This window comes from Astyanax mexicanus, chromosome 23 (genome assembly GCF_023375975.1).
Source record: "Astyanax mexicanus isolate ESR-SI-001 chromosome 23, AstMex3_surface, whole genome shotgun sequence".
Classification (NCBI taxonomy): Eukaryota; Metazoa; Chordata; class Actinopteri; order Characiformes; family Acestrorhamphidae; genus Astyanax; species Astyanax mexicanus.
In genome coordinates, this window is record NC_064430.1 from 16,195,997 (window position 1) to 16,214,385 (window position 18,389).

Genomic DNA, 18,389 nt, shown 5'->3' on the forward strand with positions numbered 1-18,389 from the left:
AGCGTTTCTGACACCCAGAGCTTGTGAAATTTGCCACGTGGTGACGGGTCATAATGTGCTAAGATGCATTTGCCTGGCTCTACCTCCCTCTCGGCGCCTTGATCTGTCTGTCCAAATAAGAGTTGCGATAGGTGCGGCGATGTATTATTTAAAAACATTCTCCTCCGTCTTTATCAAATGTTTGAACTGTCCGCCATTGGGAGCCGGATCTTCTTGAGGAAGCCTCGGTCGGATCTCTGCTCTTGTGATCTGAACCGCTATAAATAAGAATAAGTATTCTCCTGGGTTTATATTACGCCGCGATGCTAGTTTGCAGTCAGCATGCGACACGCTGTATCTGACCTTAATCCGCGTCGGTTCGGTGGCACATCCCTTGCCTTAATCACTGACGTGGTGCGTCCCCGAAGGTACTGAAGCCATTAGTCGAGTTGAAATGGTTGTCAGGCCAAGTTTGGAAAAGCCCATTACATTCTGCGCCTTTGAGACAGCAAGTCTTATTTATGCCTTCCCCTCGGTGCCTATTTTACCATGTCTGTATTTTCATCCCTCTTCAGTGCATTGGGCCTAGGTAATTTTACTCTCCACCGTGACTAAAGGTGGGTTGTTTTGTTGAGTGTTGACACTGAATTAATGTTATTTGTGTGTCTGTCTCTTTTTTTCTTCTTCTTTCTCTCTGCAGCTCCTTTGACCGACAAGCCTCCAAAGATCCTCTTTCCTGCGGAAAATAAAATGAGCGTCATGGAGTTGCAGTTAGGTAAGAATCCTGTTTTTTTTTGTTGCCTTTTTCTTATTCGCAGCCTTCTCACAGCTTGCTGATACCTGGATAATAGAATCTGTGCCATCCTCATTATGTACCGCTGAGGTCCAGTTGGTCCTGTTGTTCTTTTGCCAAATGCATCAAGGCGTCAAGTACATGATAGACACTCATAATGACCCTGTCTGTGGCCCATATGGTAAAGAAAGGAATTGTATGCATTTTTTGCATTTTGTCCAAGCATGTATGTTTGGCGCCCGGGACATGTTGGCACCCAAATGGCATTCGCCCATATTGCCAATGTCCTGGCATTGTCCGCTGCCGCATGGCGCACGATGTGCCGTGCATGGCAAGCAGCAGAGGCGCAGCGGGAGAGGGGGAGTGTTTGATCACCTGGATAACCACACAAGATTGCCACCTTTGTAGAAACAATGGGCCGTTGAGAGCCATGCTCTTGCACTTGATGCTAGGTGTTTGCTAGGTGTGTGAGTGGCAGTGAGGGTGAGTTGAGCTACCAAGCATGAATGACAGGCTTTGGAGAAGCTAACCAGGCTTGGATTACTGCAGCCTCATGGGAATAGCCTTGCCAAAGCAGCGATTGGTCAAAGGCTACACTATAAAAGGAATGAAAATGGACCATTATTGCTTCCTGCTTTGAAAATGAATTTGTCATGGTTGATGCACATCGGAGAAGGCCGGGAGGAGGACATCGGAGCAGCCTGCCCAACAATGCTTCATTCCGATGAAGGAATGGAAAGAAAACAAGAAAGGATGGCGGGGAAATCTATCCTTCTAAACGAACGCAGGTTTAAGAGCACTTCAGAGGGCCTCTCCGGCGGTGACGTAATGTGAATTAATGCGCCTTCGGTTTAGATGTCAGCGCAGTTGAAAGCGCTGAGGGATGACACGCAGCCTGAAGGCAAAATGGGGGGATCTCGATGAGTGGCAGCTCCGCTCCGCAACCCCGCCGCGAGATCAGCCAATGCTTACTCTGGAAAATAAGCTCAACTTCATGAAAAATATTGGGACCAACATGAAAGTGCTGCATTTTCCCAGGCTCATTCAGTCCTGTGCTTGTGTTTCATAAACACACAGTATAGATTAAGCTGCTTTAGTCCCCGTGTGATGCATGGTCACCATATTGTGTTTTTTTTTTCTTCTTCTTTTACCGATGCTTGGGGGAGTGCTTAATATTAATTTCTTCATAAAGTATGAAAACATAAATGGCCACATTTGACAGTTAATTAGGCATATGTACCCTAGAGATAGAAGGAGAGCTGGAGAAAAATAGAGAGCGAGAGAGGGAGCGAGCAAGCATAGCCAGCAAGAAAAATTAAGCGAGAACAGTGCGAAAGACAGAGAGAGAGAGACCAAGGCATTGCCAGTGAGAAAGAGAGAGTAAAAGAGAGAAAGACAGTGTGTAAAAGTTGAGGAAACCATGTCAGTTCAACCACAGGAAATGAAGAGATGAATGTAGACTGGTGTTGACAATGAATCAACACTTCATCAACATAACGCACCAGTCCTTTTCTGCACATCCTCCCACCCCCAGTTCTGGTAGATATACCTACAGTACATAGAGCAATACACTCTACACATTTCTTTACATTCTGCAGTCAAGAAGCACACACTGGCAAGAAGCAGAAGCCCATATGGTAAGGGCAATCCATATCAGGGCATACAGGCATACATATATTCATACCATAACCAATTAACTTGAAACTCTACAAAGGAAGGGACTTGCACTAAAGGCCAGTATTAATAGTAACTCAAGAGTTCACAACCTTTCGTTGGATTAAGATTACTTATAGAATTACTATAAGGTCCTATAAGTTTCCCAGACAATGATTAAGCCTAGTTGTAGAAAATAATCTACTTTCAGAGGAAAATCTCCATTCAAAATGCTGTGTAGTGCAAGACTAGTCATAATCCCTGTCTACGAAACTTCTACAAACTCTTGATCAGCTATCCTTTATTAAAACTCAAAGAACATGTAGAGTGAGCCTCAAAGACAATGTAGCCAAGCTGAAATTGTGATTGCAGCACCAGTTGGCTTGAATACCAGCCGTTGATGTCCAACAGCAGGGGCTTTCATGGTTGCGGCACGTTGTTTTTTTCAGCAGTGAAGGTGGGCATGAATGCTTCTCGTTGGTATCTATCAGTGGGGAGCAACATGGTTGTGGCATGTTGGATTCCAGAAGAAGAGACTGGCATGAATGCTGCTTGTTGGTGTGGTTGCTGCATGTTGTTCTCCAATGGCAGAGCCTGGCTTGGATTGGCCGCTGTGTGTTCATGTCCAATGGCAGGGACTGGCGCAGTTGTTGCTTGTTGGTTTCCAACAGTGGGGCCCAACATGAGTGCAGCCTTGAAGGGGCTTGTGCTGTGGGGGGGCGTGAACCCTATGACCCTCTGCCAGAGAGTCCTGTGGGCACAGAAGGTTGCTGACACGGGAAGGCAAGTGTAGCATTTGGAGTGTTTCCCAAGGATTCTTATTTGTGTATCATGGGGTGTTTGCTCAACCAAATAGAATCAAACCCTATTCTGATTATCCATTGGTGGCAGATGGCAGGTGGTGTTACCCACTACTCTACACCATCTACATCTACATCTGATCTCTGTAAAGTAGAGTACATTAAGGAACCAAAATACTAAAAAACTAAAGGTGAAATTACTGTTTAAAAACATTTTAAATTGTTGATAAAATCTGTTAAAAATGTAATAAATTGTTTTGTAGCATTTGTAGTGTTTTTATCATGTCCTCTACAAGATGATTGGCTTTTTTGTTGGAAAGGTGGGACTTCCTCTATAAACAAACACCATACTGGATTTTCCCAAAATTTCCAACTGATCTCCTCATATATAAAATATCTCAGCCACTTCAATGACAGACCTTTATCAACTGTTTATTTTTTATTCATTGTGGTATTATGTATTTATAAAGTGCTAGGCCCAAATTATAGGAAAAATTAATAAGCATTTGTGTTGTTTTACATAAATCTATGACTATAAACGCAATCAGTAGTATATTGGGCAACCAAACATATTTGCCCAAGAATGGCAAATGCCAAAAAGAAATTTAGAACAATGACAGTAGTTTAGGTTATATTGTAATATTTCCTATAACATTAGGATTTCTTACAGAAGCAGAGACACTTTGATGACATTTTAAAAACATTCAGTCTATTTAATTTATTCAATGGTGGAAAAACGACCCACAACAAACAAAAAACATGTGAAAAAACATGTTTGCTATTCGGTCTTTAGCCAAGTGTTTAATTTTGTTTGGTTTGAGTTTTGTCCAATGATTTTCTTTTTATTGCATCTCTAATAATCAAATTGTTTTCATTTGTTTTGCCTTTATTTTTTATACCGCCCCACTCCCATCCGCTGTACTCCTCACACACACATACACACACTTTTTTACTGCAACTGCCAGTCATTGGGAACGTTGCTGCCGGGTGCTAGAGTCGGACCGCGCTGGTATCGACAACAAACTGAATGCCTAAGGGTATGATAAAACTGCGCACATGCTGTGTGATTACTGCGAGAGACTGTATCCCAACATTATCCTCACCTGCTGTTGAGCCTTTTTTTTCCCGCAGTGACCCAGAATGAACCGCCGATGTTTGTTGACAGCACTTGCAAATATCTGACGACAGTGACTTGTTCCGGTGCCTGGCTCCTGCCTCAGAGGCATGCTCAATTTGGGCCGGTCTCAGGTGGGCTTGCCAAAATGATGAATGACAAGCCTTCAACCAAGTGTCACTTGGCCCTGAAGGGCCGTATATCCCCAGCGCTCGTCTCAAATGGACTTTACGGCAACGGATTCTGCATCGGTCAGGCTTCGTCTCGTTGCTATAGATCAAGCGGGAAGTACCGGAAAGTTCTGCTTGCTTCTGGCTTGTCACCTGGCAGGAGCTGATATGCAGGTTCAGGCTGTGGCTCACGGAGTTGGCATGTGTTCAGCGGCACTGCGACACTTAGCCCTATTAGAAGTCTAGTCTCGAGACTCGCGTCTAAAAAAGCCCTGTATCTGTATGTCTGTTTCTAATGTTTTTTTGCATTTAGACATACTTTATTATCCTTCTTTCAGCCTGTTCTGTTCTTTAACCCTTAGAACCCTACGGACGGATTTTACATACAAAATTGCACCTTGTTTTCTCAGCTTAATTACTCAGGAATCCCTTCATACACAAACATAATCCATATATGGTTAGAAAGGGCAGAACTTACTCTTTCCAAAAATAGCAATGATATCCCAGTGCGGAAAAGCATCTACATGAAACCCATTGAGAAAATCACCTAAAAAGTGAGATCTCCTTCCCCAACCAATATTATTATTGCTGTGACAATCAGGCCCATTGCAACAGGGCAAGCAAACCAGTCAATTGCCTTGAGTCCAGAGTTGTCCTGGGGTTCCTAGAAAACAACTGGTTATGAATTAAATGCAATGACAAACTGTGTGAGTGGAGCGCCCCTTTAAATTTTGTGGTGGTCAACATATGCAAGTACAATGCCAATGTTATCAGAATCCCCCTCAAGAAGGACCCTCCCATTAGCCAGCCAGGCAGCCAGGTTCAATACCCGCTTCATCCGTCAGGAGCCTATCCATATTATAATAACAGTATAAAGAAAATGCAGATCGGTTGCAGTTGCCTAATGTTCTTAACTTTGGTTTTGGCAAAGTGGCATAGCCCCTATCTGCCCCAATGCCCCATTCTGCCCCAATACTCCATTCTGCCCCAATACCCCATTTTGCCCCAATACCTCAATGCCTTGAAAGGCCCTGGAATCAATCTGGCATGGTGGTGGTCTTGTGTTAGTAGTATGTATTGTGCTGGTTCCTGTAGATCAGACACAGCAGTGCTGCTGGAGTTTTTAAACACCAGCAGTGTTCTAAAGTCCATATGCAATGCTATATTGCTTTATATCGTACTGTAAGTATGCAGCGACTGACAGACGACTGTAGTTGTGTATCTGTTTACGTTGCTGTTGATCAGCTGACCTTTCCATCCCAGTGCATCACTGCACTGCAAAAGAACCAACACAGGACCCCAACAAGCTTACAGGAAAGAAACAGAAGAGTGGGCCAGAAAAATCAGTAAATCTATAAACACCTTTGGTAGGTTTCCTTTAAATAAAAAAAAAACATTGATTGCCAGTTAGCCAGTTATTGAATGGTAGGTACACAGGCATTCCGAGTTCCGAGTTAAGAACATCGAACTGTAGTTTTTAGTTTTAGTGTTTACTGTGTACCAGAACACTCAAGGTCCTTCAGTGTAGCATTGTCAGGCTTAATTTACTAGCACTAAGTGCTGCTAACTAGGGCTGCAAATATTGGAAATCTAAGCTTACTATAAATAAATGGAAGTTTTAAAAAGCACCTTATAATCTGGTGCGCCTTATGTATGACCAGAAAGACCAGAAAATAGACGGTCATTGATTCGGTAATATTAATTAACATCAACTTGCTGGTCACAAGTTTGTTGGCCAGTGTTCAGTCTCCCTCTCACAAGATACTACCTCACAACATGCACAATATACAGGCATGGGCGTTCCCAAACCTTCGCCTGATGTAACACTTGCTGATCAATTCAGGTACCGCTGTCCAGCGATTATTGGACAGCAGGTCTTTTTATGTTTCTCAGTGTTTCTAATGCCGAGCTGCCCTGCGTTGCGAAAAAGCTCAGCGGTGATTCACTCGAATGTCCACGAGCACTTTCGTCATCTCCGACTCGGCCAGTCCAGGCAGCAGACCAAAGTGGCTCACCAAGCTTGGGTTGGCTTGTGTGTGTGTGTGTGTGTCTGTGTGGGCTAGTCTAGGCTAAGTATAAGCGTTCAGTGGTATTACTGTTCTGGACACCCAGCAGATGTGGGCACTCTTGTGGAAAAAAAAAATGCTATTATTTCAACAGCTTGGACCCATCAGCACAACTGGGCTATTAATGACCACCCCCCATCACCACCACCACCAATGCTCTGTCTCTTCCTCTCTCTCTCTTTCTCTTTTTTTCTCTCTCTCCCCCTCTATCTCTCTTTATCTCTCTCTTTCTCTCTCTCTGCTCAGCCAAGCAGAGGATGCTGATAGCAAAGATGCCCTGCAGACACTTCAAACTGGAAAGCTGACAAACTGAACAAAAAAAAGAGAGAGAAAAAGAAAAAAGAGAGAGAGAGAGATGATTATAGCTTCACTGGCAGCTGTGGATGGAGGTTTTGATCCTCGCTAAATGTTCTATCGTTTTTCTAATCTTTTGCCTCAGCCGCTGTTCCCGCTAACGTACCTTTTTTGCCAGCTGCCTTCCTTGATTTCTGTTTCTACTTAGCGATGCACCAATCCGATATTCGGACTGATAATCAATCCCAATATCAAAAGAATTAGCTGGATCTAGTAGTGGATAATTAGCTTGATTGATCAATCCATTCACTGAACCCAATGCTCTTTCTGTGGGCAACTTACATGCCAGTATTCTAGGTTTAACTTAGAGTAAGAGTAGACTAACGGATATTGACAATGACATTGACATCAATGTAATCAACTATCAGTGAGCAATGCAGCTCAGGAAAAAAAGTCTGTTAGCATTGTGGCTTTAACCCGTCTGAGCCTGGTTGTTAGCATCACGTCTATCCTACCTACTCTTACTTTGCTGAGGCCTCCTGCTGTGTCTGTTAGTCTGTTATATGGCTTAATCCCGGTTGCTCCCGACACTTAGCATTGCAGCTAAATCCCTGAACCCAATGCTCTTTCTGTGGGCAACTTACATGCTAGTATTCTAGGTTTTATAACTTACAGTAAGAGTACACTAATTGATATTGACAATCACAATCAATCAATTTGTCATCAGCTATTAGTAAGTAATCCAGCTTAGATAAAATAACCTATTTGCTGTGTCTGTTAGCATTGTGGCTTTAACCCAGGTGAGCCTGGTTGTTATCTTCTTGCCTAACCAATTTTATCCTTGTTAAGGCCTCCTGCTGTGTTTGCAAGTTAGAATTATGGCTTCAACCTGACTGAGCCCAGCTGTTAGCATTGCAGCTAACTCACTATTCACTATGATTCATAACTTCAGCACTTCACGTTCAGAATAACCTAAAGAAACAAGATATAAATCAAAGTAAAACAGCAGTGTGGTTACCTCAGCCTGTCATTAACTGTCAGCAAGCAATCCAGCTTAGAAAAAAATAGCTATCAGCTAAAATCAGCTAATCTGTCATACCTCACCAGCTGGCTGCTTTGTCTGTTAGCATTGTGGCTATAACCCAGCAGTCAGCTGAGTCTGGATGTTAGCAATGTGGCTAACTCATAGCTGTTCCATGTCGTATAACTTAGGTTTTAGAAACAATACACATATCATAAAAAATAGAATGACTTATTTAAATAGTGACTTATTAACTACTACTAAATTATCTAGTCTGTTTAGCATCGCAGCTAACTCTCTTTAAACCAGCTGAGGCTGACTGTGTCTGTTAGCGTAGCATTTTAGCATTTTAACCCATAACGTGAGTCTGGCCAAACAAAAACCAACAAAAACAATACACATCATAACATAACTATGGATTTTACAGAATAATATTATTTTAGTTTTTAAACAATAAAAAAAATCCATATAGCGATAATAGTGATATTCTTTCTTGAAAGCTATTCTAAAGTATCCTAAAGAGTATTTTTTTGTACGAATGTTTGCAGTTTATTTGTAAGCACTAAATGTTTATTTTGTTGCAGTAGTATATAACTTGAAATTAGCAAATTATTAATTGTTCTTTTAACAATGGTGTCAGACTGATATCAGGAAACGGTCAATATGCAAAGATTATCGCTATCAATATACACTTTAAAACATAAATCGGTAAATCCGTGCCTCAAGCCAATTTTTCATCCCTCATCTATTACCTTCTTCCTCTACCCCTCCTCTCTTTTTTTCACTCCCTCTTTTTCTTTCTCTCTCTCTCTCTGATCACACAACGCTCTCTGCCTCTTTGCTGTCATTCTTCACAAACACCCCAAGTGGCTGCTTTCCACCCCGCGACACCTGACATTCAGCTCTGGCGATGATTTCTGACATCAGAGCGCACCAGAGGCTGCTATAGTCCAGCGAATGAGTCACGCCGTAAATGGCAGTGCCACCTCCCTTTTCTTTCTGCCTGACTGCATGACTTGAGAGATGAAAACAAGGAGAAAGTGCAGTTGTCAGGAACTCAACAAGGGCCCTTTCGGCAAGTGGGTCAGCGGTGGTTAGTGTGAATTGGGCTCCGGTCTCTGTAATGTCGCTTTTCTGCAGTCTTGATGGACCGCTAGCTCGGTTTCGCGAGAGGGCCTGATGACAGAGAGGTGCGAATTGCTTTTGCATGCTGATGCCATTGAATGTTCTGTAAAGCAAGAAAAAGAGATGCTCTACCACTAAGCTCTGGCCTGTGGTGTCTTGGCCTGTGGTGTGGTGCTATAGAGTAGGGTTGTTTTCTTTTGCTGTATTTTCTATTCGTAATTATTGGCTACAAATCTGCGGGAAATTCTATGTGGGAAAAATAGCATTATACACTGCCTGGCCAAAAAAAAGTTGTACACTAATATTTCATTGGGCCGCCTTTAGCTTTGATTGCGGCTTTATGCATTCACTGTGGCATTTTATCGATAAGCTTCTGCGGTGTCACAAGATTTATTTCAGTCCAGTGCTGCATTAATTTTTCACCAAGATCTTGCAGCCTTGATGATGGTAGAGTCTGACCACTGCACAAAGCCTTCTCCAGCACATCCCAAAGATTCTTAATGAGGGTAAGGCCTGGACTTTGTGGTGAACAATACATGTGTAAAAATGATGATCGCATTCTCCCTGAACCACTCTTTCACAATTCCAGCCCCATGAATTCTGGCATTGTCATCTTGGAATATGCCCGTGCCATCAGGGGAAAAAATCCATTGATGGAATAACCTGGTCTATATTCAGTATATTCAGGTAGTCAGCTGACCTCATTCTTTCAGCACATACTGTTGCTGAACCTAAACCTGACCTACTGCAGATCAACTCCAGATCAATTACTTACTTAAATACAGGTGGCGATTTTTTGTTGGCCAGGCAGTGTAATAGAGCCGACAAACTGACTGAATGATATTGAAAGCCTTTGTAAAACACTCAGTAAACAATAGAGGTGTGCTGTGTTTGGTACAGAGTGAAAATCTGTGCCACTGAAACCACTGTTACAACCAGCTTTGGCCGATTTTTTATATTATACCCTGCAATTGGGGTGTTGGCACCAGCATCTCAGGCAAATTCCCATATTGTACTTCACAACTGGGGTGTTGGCATATTGGACTTGGGCTAATTTCCTTACTATACTCTACAAACAGGGTGTTGGCACAAGCATCTCAGGCTGATTCCCATATTATACTTGCCAAACAGGGTTTGTCACACAGCTTTGGCCGATTTCTATATTATACCCTGCAATTGGGGTATTGGCGTCTCAGGCCAATTCCCATACTATACTTGACAACTGGGGTGTTGGCATAATTGGCTTGGGCTTGTTCCCATACTATACTTGGCAAAAAGGGTGTTGGCACAACAAGTTTGGCTGATTCTTATATTATCCTGTGCAACCGGAGTGTTGGCATATTTGGTTTGGTCTGATTCTCATGCTATATTTGGCAAACCGGGTCTTGTCACAACCAGCTTTGGACGATTCCTATATTATACCCTGCAACCGGGGTGTTGGTACCAGCATCCCAGGCTGATTCCCATAATATACTTGACAACTGTTGGCCTATTTGACTTGGACTTATTCCCTTACTACACTCTACAAACAGGGTGTTGGCACAACCAGCTTTGGCTTATTCTTATACTATCCTCTGCAACTGTTTCCCATATTTTACTTACCAAAAAAGGTGTTGGCATATTTGGCTCAGGCCGATTCCCATGCTTTTCTCAGGCAAACAGGGTGCTGGCAAATGCTCCTCAGTCCAATTCATGTAATGTACTTGGCAACCAGGGTGTTGGCACAAGCATTTTAGGTCATTTTAGGGTGTTGGCATATTTGGCTTGGAGATGATTCCCATTCCATACTCGCCAAAGAGGGTGTTGGAAAATGCTGTTCAAGCCAATTTCCATATTATACTCGACAACCAGGTTGTTGGCATATTTGTCCTGAGCCGATTCTCCTACTATACTCTGCAAACAAGCAACTGGATCCGAGTGTGTTGACACATGTAGCTTGAGCCAATGGTCATAATATACTCATCAACTGGGATATTGGCACATTTAGCTTGAGTCGATTCCCATATCATATTCGGCAACTGTGTGTTGGCACATGTAGCTTGAGCTGATGGTGATATTATACTCAGCAACCGGAGCGAAGTGTGTTGGCACATGCAGCTTGAGCCAATGGTCATAATATACTCATCAACTGGGATGTTGGCACATTTAGCTTAAGTCGATTCCCATATCATACTCGACAAACAGGATGTTGGCACGACACATATGCATTATGTTCCCAATAAGCAATATAATACGGCACGTTTCTTTTTCTGAGATAAAAGATTTTCTTTCGTAATTCATGGCAGATTGCTTATTAGTATCAAAAATGTTTAATCATTGCATGCACAAGGGTAATAAGGCAACATCAGTATCATCATTATTGTGTAATCAGTGACATAACGAGCGGTATCATGCATCGACATCAGATGCAGCGCAACACTGGCATGTTATGAGTCCCAGCTGTAGTGGAGTGCCAGCGCTTGGGTAAATGTCACAGCAGTGCAGTCTACGCCATCATGGCCATAGGGGGCTGTACCGCAGATCAATATTACATCATTTCTTTCAATTAGGGAATGCTTATTGTTTGTCTGAGACATTCCTGCCCTCATTTAGGCAGCTCCTGCAGGGAATAGATCAAGAGAGAAGCATATAAACAGGAAATGATATGCCTGTACGTTTCTGTATTTAAATGCTGCTGAGGAAAATGTTGATTATGTTACAGTTATAGTACTTAAGATATGAGCAAGTGTCAATCTTAGGGTTTTAGCACAACCTAGCATAATAAGGTTTAATACAGTTTGCCAGTTTAATCAGTAGCCAGTAGTCAGTAGACAAAACAGTAAGTTTCTTTTCATTGGGGCCTGCCATGATATATTTGGGTATATTTGAATTTGCTCCACAATTATTCTTAATGGAAAGAAATTGTATTTTTTGTATTTAAGCTTATGGGCCATTCCACCGAAAGATTGCCATTTGCACTATTCAAAACATGTACTGGTCAAACTCAGACTTTTTTTTTTGTTTTACTTATGTTTTTAAGCCGAAGATGGTTACAAAACTTGTGACATTTTTAAAAGCAAGTCCACTAATTCCTTTGATTTTCTCTCAAGAAAGTCTTTATTTTAAAGAAATGGTCAACTACATGTTCAAATAATTGATATTTATGCCAAAAAAATCACTTCTGTTAATGGCGCTCACTCCTGTTACCGGAACTCACTTCTGTTACTTTTTATGTTTTGAGTAACATCACTGAAAGTAACAGGAATGAGTTTTTAGCATAGAATTAGCAAAAACATGAAAAAATGGCGGCTATGCTAACAGCATGAGGACACTGAACACATTCTAGTGATTTTCCAAAATTTGCATTTAAAAAAAAATAAACAAATACATTCTAAGAATTAATTTAGGTAACAGGACTGAGTGTTAAGATTGACCTCCTCAGTCATAGTTACAATAAGATCAAATATACAGAAAAAATGTAAAAAAACAAGGGAATTACATTTTGGTCTTCCCATGATCTTCAGAAGAACCAGCTGATGTCACTTCCTGTTGTAGGTGTGACTTGGGGTAATGTCTTATGGTAACAGGACTGAGTGAAACCCAGGGACTAAATTGTATATTTTAACTTAAATATTATGGATTTATTATATAAATAAATATTTTAAAAGCACAAATGGGGTTAGGAGTCACAATGCAGAACAAAAAGTACATCTCTGAAGGATTTTAATAGTTATATTTTGTGGTTAAGTGTATGGTTAGAGAGTGGGGACAGGAAACATTTTTTTTCAGTGTTGTAGGTAGTTTTATTTCTTTTTTTTTAATTACATATCAACAAATTTAATTACATATTGCAAATAGGTCCATGTACAAGACACTATGTTTAATAATACAATGTATTTTAAAGTTATTTTGTGTGCACATTTATACAATTTGCACAATTTCCTGGGGACAGAAATGGCACCCATTCGGTGGAATGGCCTTTATACAAAAACGTGTGTCCGCTGTACAAAAAGCTGAGTACCACTTTAAAATAAGACTACCTTTATAAAGGGTTTATAAATGGTTTACAATTAGTTTATTAATGGTTACTAATTAGGTTGTAAATGCCTTAAACCTCATTAATAATCAGTTATAACACATACGTAGAAAGGGCAACAATATAGATGGCTGTGGGTTCACTATTTGGCAAACAACAGGTCATTGTTGCCCTTTCTACGTATGTGTTATAACTGATTATTAATACATTTACAACCTAATTAGTAACCGTTAATAAACTGATATAAACCATTTATAAACCCTTTATAAAGGTAGTCTTATTTTAAAGTGGTACCAAAAGCGGTATAGAAATACAATACAAAAAGCCTGAATCCCAGAATCAGACCAAATATTTACATTTACATTTTCGGTATTTAGCAGACGCCCTTATCCAGAGCGACTTACAACAGTGCTTCAAAGTTACTTAAGATATCCAAAGCTAGTTTGTGGACTAGGATCAAGAGATACATAGAACTTAATCATGTTAAGAACCCTAGGAACCTTTTTTTTTTTTTTAGTTTAGGAACTCTTTAAAAAGATGTGTCTTCAGTCGACGTTTGAAGACGGCGAGTGACTCTGCTGTTCTGACATCCAGTGGAAGTTCATTCCACCACCTTGGTGCCAGCACAGAGAAGAGTCTGGATGTCTGTTTTCTGTGTGTTTTGAGTGATGGAGGTTCAAGCCGAGCCGTACTGGAAGCTCTAAGAGCTCTTGGTGCAGATCTGGCTTTGACCATCACCAAATAATCGTTAAAATTGGAACAGTTTTGATACAATAACTTAAACTGTGGGATGATTCAAAGTACATGGAAAAACACTAATAATAATGCAATTTAGAGCAGAGAAGAAGTAAAAAAGAGCAAAAGAGGGGTAGAACCAGGAAGAGAGTAGTCTGAGCACAGTGACATTTGACTAATTCATGCTGTACTGTTACGTGAGAGATTGAGCGTGATTCCGTTTTCAGACACGGACGTCCCTCATGGATTGTGTAACAGTTTCTATCTCCATTCCCTTCTTCCTCCATAGTTCATGCCAGCCAGAAGCTTCAGCATCAGCATCTTTAAAACCTCAGCGCAGAACCTTGCTGTATCGTCGTCATCTCTCTTTTTCTTTTCTTTTTTTAAATTGCAAAATATTCAGAATATTCATTACATACAGTCTGCAGTCTTGCCTACACCAAACTCTTCTAATGCCTGTAGTTATTAGGATATGATCCGTGTCTGTATTATTATTACATATCTATACACTTCTGCTTTATTCCTGAGGTGTTTCTTCACTATCCATTAAAAATTCAGCTCTTCAATACAGTCATTAAATTGTATTACTTAAAGAGCAATTAAAGAAATGGATTTAGCGAGGAGTGAGAGCGTTGAGTGAGAGCTGGTGGAGGTGTGGGAGGAAAAGTGTGCTTTAAATTGACTTTATTCCTTAGCCAAGCGTTCCGCGCTGCTCGATACTCGTGCGGCCGTTGTTTGTGAGGGAGTCGCCGAGCCTGTTGTTCTATTGATCGGGGAGGATGATAACTTTTAAATGGATTTGATTTTGATTTGTACTTTTCATTTTTCAGCAATCCTATAAAATTATAGTCATCTCAGGGATCAGAATCAAATCACTGCTCTTTTTTTCGGAGGTTTTCCAGGCCGCACGAGTCAATCCAAACCACTTTTGCCAGATACAATTATGTGTCCATTACATGGTTTTCATTATCTCGGGGAAGATGAAACAACTATTGTATTCTCCAAAGGTAGACCATAGAGCATGAGCAGCAAAACGTGCACGGCTTTCAAGGTCCCCTTTGGTCAGTGCTCCCTCTTACATGGAACTGTAGCAGTGATGTAATCTGTTAAAAGAAGAATAAGGGATGTTTAGAGCGACAGTCTGTAAGTTTAGGGCGTTTGGGAATTTAGAGACCCCTCTGGTGAGAATGTGTAATTACATAGGGACCAGGGAAGAATAAAGACATAGGACTAAAAATTAAGGTAAATACTAGATTCATAATCTATGGCATTTTTGTTGATAGTTTGAATCCAAAAAACAAAGGATTTTCATTGGTTTACACAGCTCTGGAAAAAAAATATAAATCACGTTTCTGAATCAGTTTCTCTGATTTTGCTATTTATAGGTACATGTTTGAGTAAAATGAACGTTGTTGTTTTATTCTATAAACTACAGACAACATTTCTCCCAAATTCCAAATACAAATATTGTCATTTAGAGCATTTATTTGCATTTATTATTGAAAATATGAAATGGCTGAAATAACAAAAAAGATGCAGAGCTTTCAGTCCTCAAATAATACAAAGAAAACAAGTTCATATTCATAAAGTTTTAAGAGTTCAGAAATCAATATTTGGTGGAATAACCCTGATTTTTAATCACAGTTTTCATGTATCTTGGCATGTTCTCCTCCACCAGTCTTACACACTGCTTTTGGATAACTTTATGCCTTTACTCCTGGTGCAAAAATTCAAGCAGTTCAGCTTGGTTTGATGGCTTGTGATCGTCCATCTTCCTCTTGATTAAATTCCTTAGGTTTTTAATTAGGTAAAATCAAAGAAACTCATAATTTTTAAGTGGTCTCACTTGCACAATTTTAAAACTATAGTATATATTATTAATTATGCTTAAGTAGGAGTTGATTTGCATGTGATGAATATTTTTATATGATTGCTATAAGTGCTGTTGAAATGTATTTTTCCAATAAAGTTTTTTTTAAAAAGGCAAGAATGAATAGGAGTAAATGGGAAGAAATAAGGATGAAAATAAAACTACAAATAAACAAGTGCAGGTCAAAACTGAAAGTTTATTCTGATTAGGGCCTGTCATGAGATATATTTGGGTACAGATGAAACACAGATAGCTATTTAATTTTTGAATATAAAAGATAATGTGGCATCTAGCTCAGCCCTCAATCAGTATTGGCGATATCTCTAGTTTGTAGTAAATAGTTTAAAGTAATTTGAAACTACAGGTACAGTCTGAAGGCTGCAGCGACAGTAACAGTGACAGAATGAAAACAGTAAGGATTTTTAGCTGCAGCATCACTATGGCATCACTATGGCAACCAGAAACACTGCACTGTTTTCATCCTGCAGGCGTTTCACTCTCTGCACTTTCTCTTTCTCCCGGTTTACGATTTCCCCCCCAAAATTGGAGTCATTTCAGAGTGGTAAATCAGGTGTAATACACTGACTGCAGACTGAAGAAAATGACCATCTTATCTTCTTATGAGTGGATTTGGATCTGCTGTTGAATAACTTGGCAACCAGAGAAGGACATATAGGCCTGTACAGTGATAGAAGGGAAGGAATGGCAGATTTTGATGACACGTCATTTTCAGAAAGTGAGATAAAAAAAATAAATAAATAAATTTAATTGCCATTAAATGCAGTTTTTACATGGCCAGTAGGGATTAATAAATTAATATGAGATGATGATCATAAATGGGTTATTTGTAATAATATGCACACATTTTGGGGTAGTTTCTGTTTTTTTGGGCTTATATATTTAATGGGTTTGTTTATTTACTTTAAAAGGTATTAAGGATCTAAGGAATTAGGAATCACTATTTTTTTTTTTTGTTTTTGTTTCCTGCGTTCCCACTAAAGGTGAGGATGTAATGGTGTAATTCACTCTTACTCCACTGCAGCAAAAATGCAATTCACACTATAACCTTTCTTTTACGAACACACTTTACACATGCACTTCTAGACAAGCTAGAAAATGTACCAAACCACTTTTGAACCACTTCTTAATTGCTCTGGCGCCCACGCAAACTCAGGCCTTGTTTAAACTCTAATAATATGTGTTGCCTTGTTATGAGCACATTGGTGATGCGTTGGGACTCCAGTGGACCTTAGTGAGGGCTATTATTCACAAATGAAGAAAACACGGAACACTGGTGAACCTTCCCAGGAGTGGCCGGTCGACCAAAATTACTCCAAAATGGCATGGACAACTCATCCAGAAGGTCACAAAAGAACCCAGAACCACATGTCTGCACTGTTTTAAAAATCGTATGGTCATGAAAATTTGCCTTGGAAAAATCATGAAAAATTATTGGTTAAAAAGTGTTTGAACCCTGTTTTTTTATATTTACTTATCTGTTGATAAGTTGGTTGATTTTAAAATTTGTTTGGTAATCCAAAAAACAAATCAGTATGACAAAAAAGTGAATACAAAAGAAATATATGGGGGGGGCAAATACAAATATATTAGATTTTGTTAAAAAAAAGTGACTTTGAGCATGATTATGTGCCTCTCTCTCTATCTCTTTCTCTCTCTCTCTCTGTTTCTCTCTCTCTCTCTCTCTCTGTTTCTCTCTCTCTCTCTTTCTCTCTCTCCCTGCTAATGTGTCTAAGCTCTCCAAACCATAATTAGCTCCTCTTCAGTGTGCTATGAGTCACCTCAATCGCTCGGCCCTCTCTCTTTCTTTCTCTCTCTCTCTCTTACACACACTTACTTTCATTCCCTCGCCCACCCACCCACTGCAGCACCAACACCACCACTGCCACCGCCGCCACTGCCGCCACCATCCGTCGCAAATAGCACTGCTGCAGTTCTGACACTTGTAGACCAGTGTATCCGCTACAGCTGCAGCGCTACGACTGAGCTGCATGTGCCGCCCTCTTGTTCTTACAATACAAGACTCTCTACTAAGGCGTAGGAGCGGGTTTGATATTGGGGGGGGGCACATTTGCTAAAATATATCAAAGCCCACTCTATAGTGACTTAGAACAACATTTGCGGAATTACTTTTAATCACAGTTATACCACAGTTAGTTCCGACCCTGCAATGTGATTGGCTGAGAGGGGTTTTATGAGTGACATTATTAGCCGATAATGCACTGTAACCACTGTAGCTCTCCATGTATTACTCTGCCATATACAGGCAACCTAGCAACAATGCATCGCTTACAAACCAAATGCAATGTCATTAAACACCACTGGGAACCGCTGGATCCAACAGTCACATTGCAGAAATGCTATGTCTCCAATAGGCGGCGCAGGCAAAGGCGTAGGAGCGGGTTTGATATTGGGGGGGGCACATTTGCTAGCAGAACAAAACATTACCCAAAAGTCGTTTTTATCGCAGTAACTATATTGTTATTGTTGCGATTGATTGCTCTCATCACTGCCCCTGCGTGTAAAGCCGGTGTTGTGCCGAATTCTGCACCCCCGCCAGGAAAAGCACCCCCTCTTTGGAGCTCACACCCACGTCTTCTTAGCTTTAACTTTACTTAGAAAATCCCCAAGATACTTTTCTAAGTTACGCTGAATCGTTAAATAATAATAATCATGTCACCTGCAGCATTTCCCAATAGGGGGTGCTTTTCCTGGCAGGGGTGCTAAATTGAGCAC

At 40.6% G+C, this 18,389-nt stretch overlaps 1 protein-coding gene across 5 annotated transcripts in view; it reads left to right on the forward strand.

Moving 5' to 3' along the window:
• Window positions 1-18,389, forward strand: part of il1rapl1b (interleukin 1 receptor accessory protein-like 1b) — a 614,338-nt gene that overhangs the window by 404,972 nt on the left and 190,977 nt on the right. For all 5 annotated transcript variants that reach the window (XM_049471050.1, XM_022668225.2, XM_022668228.2 and 2 more), the window contains one exon: window positions 680-754. In XM_049471050.1, coding sequence (XP_049327007.1) covers window positions 680-754 — 75 coding nt within the window. The remainder of the gene's footprint in view (window positions 1-679; window positions 755-18,389) is intronic.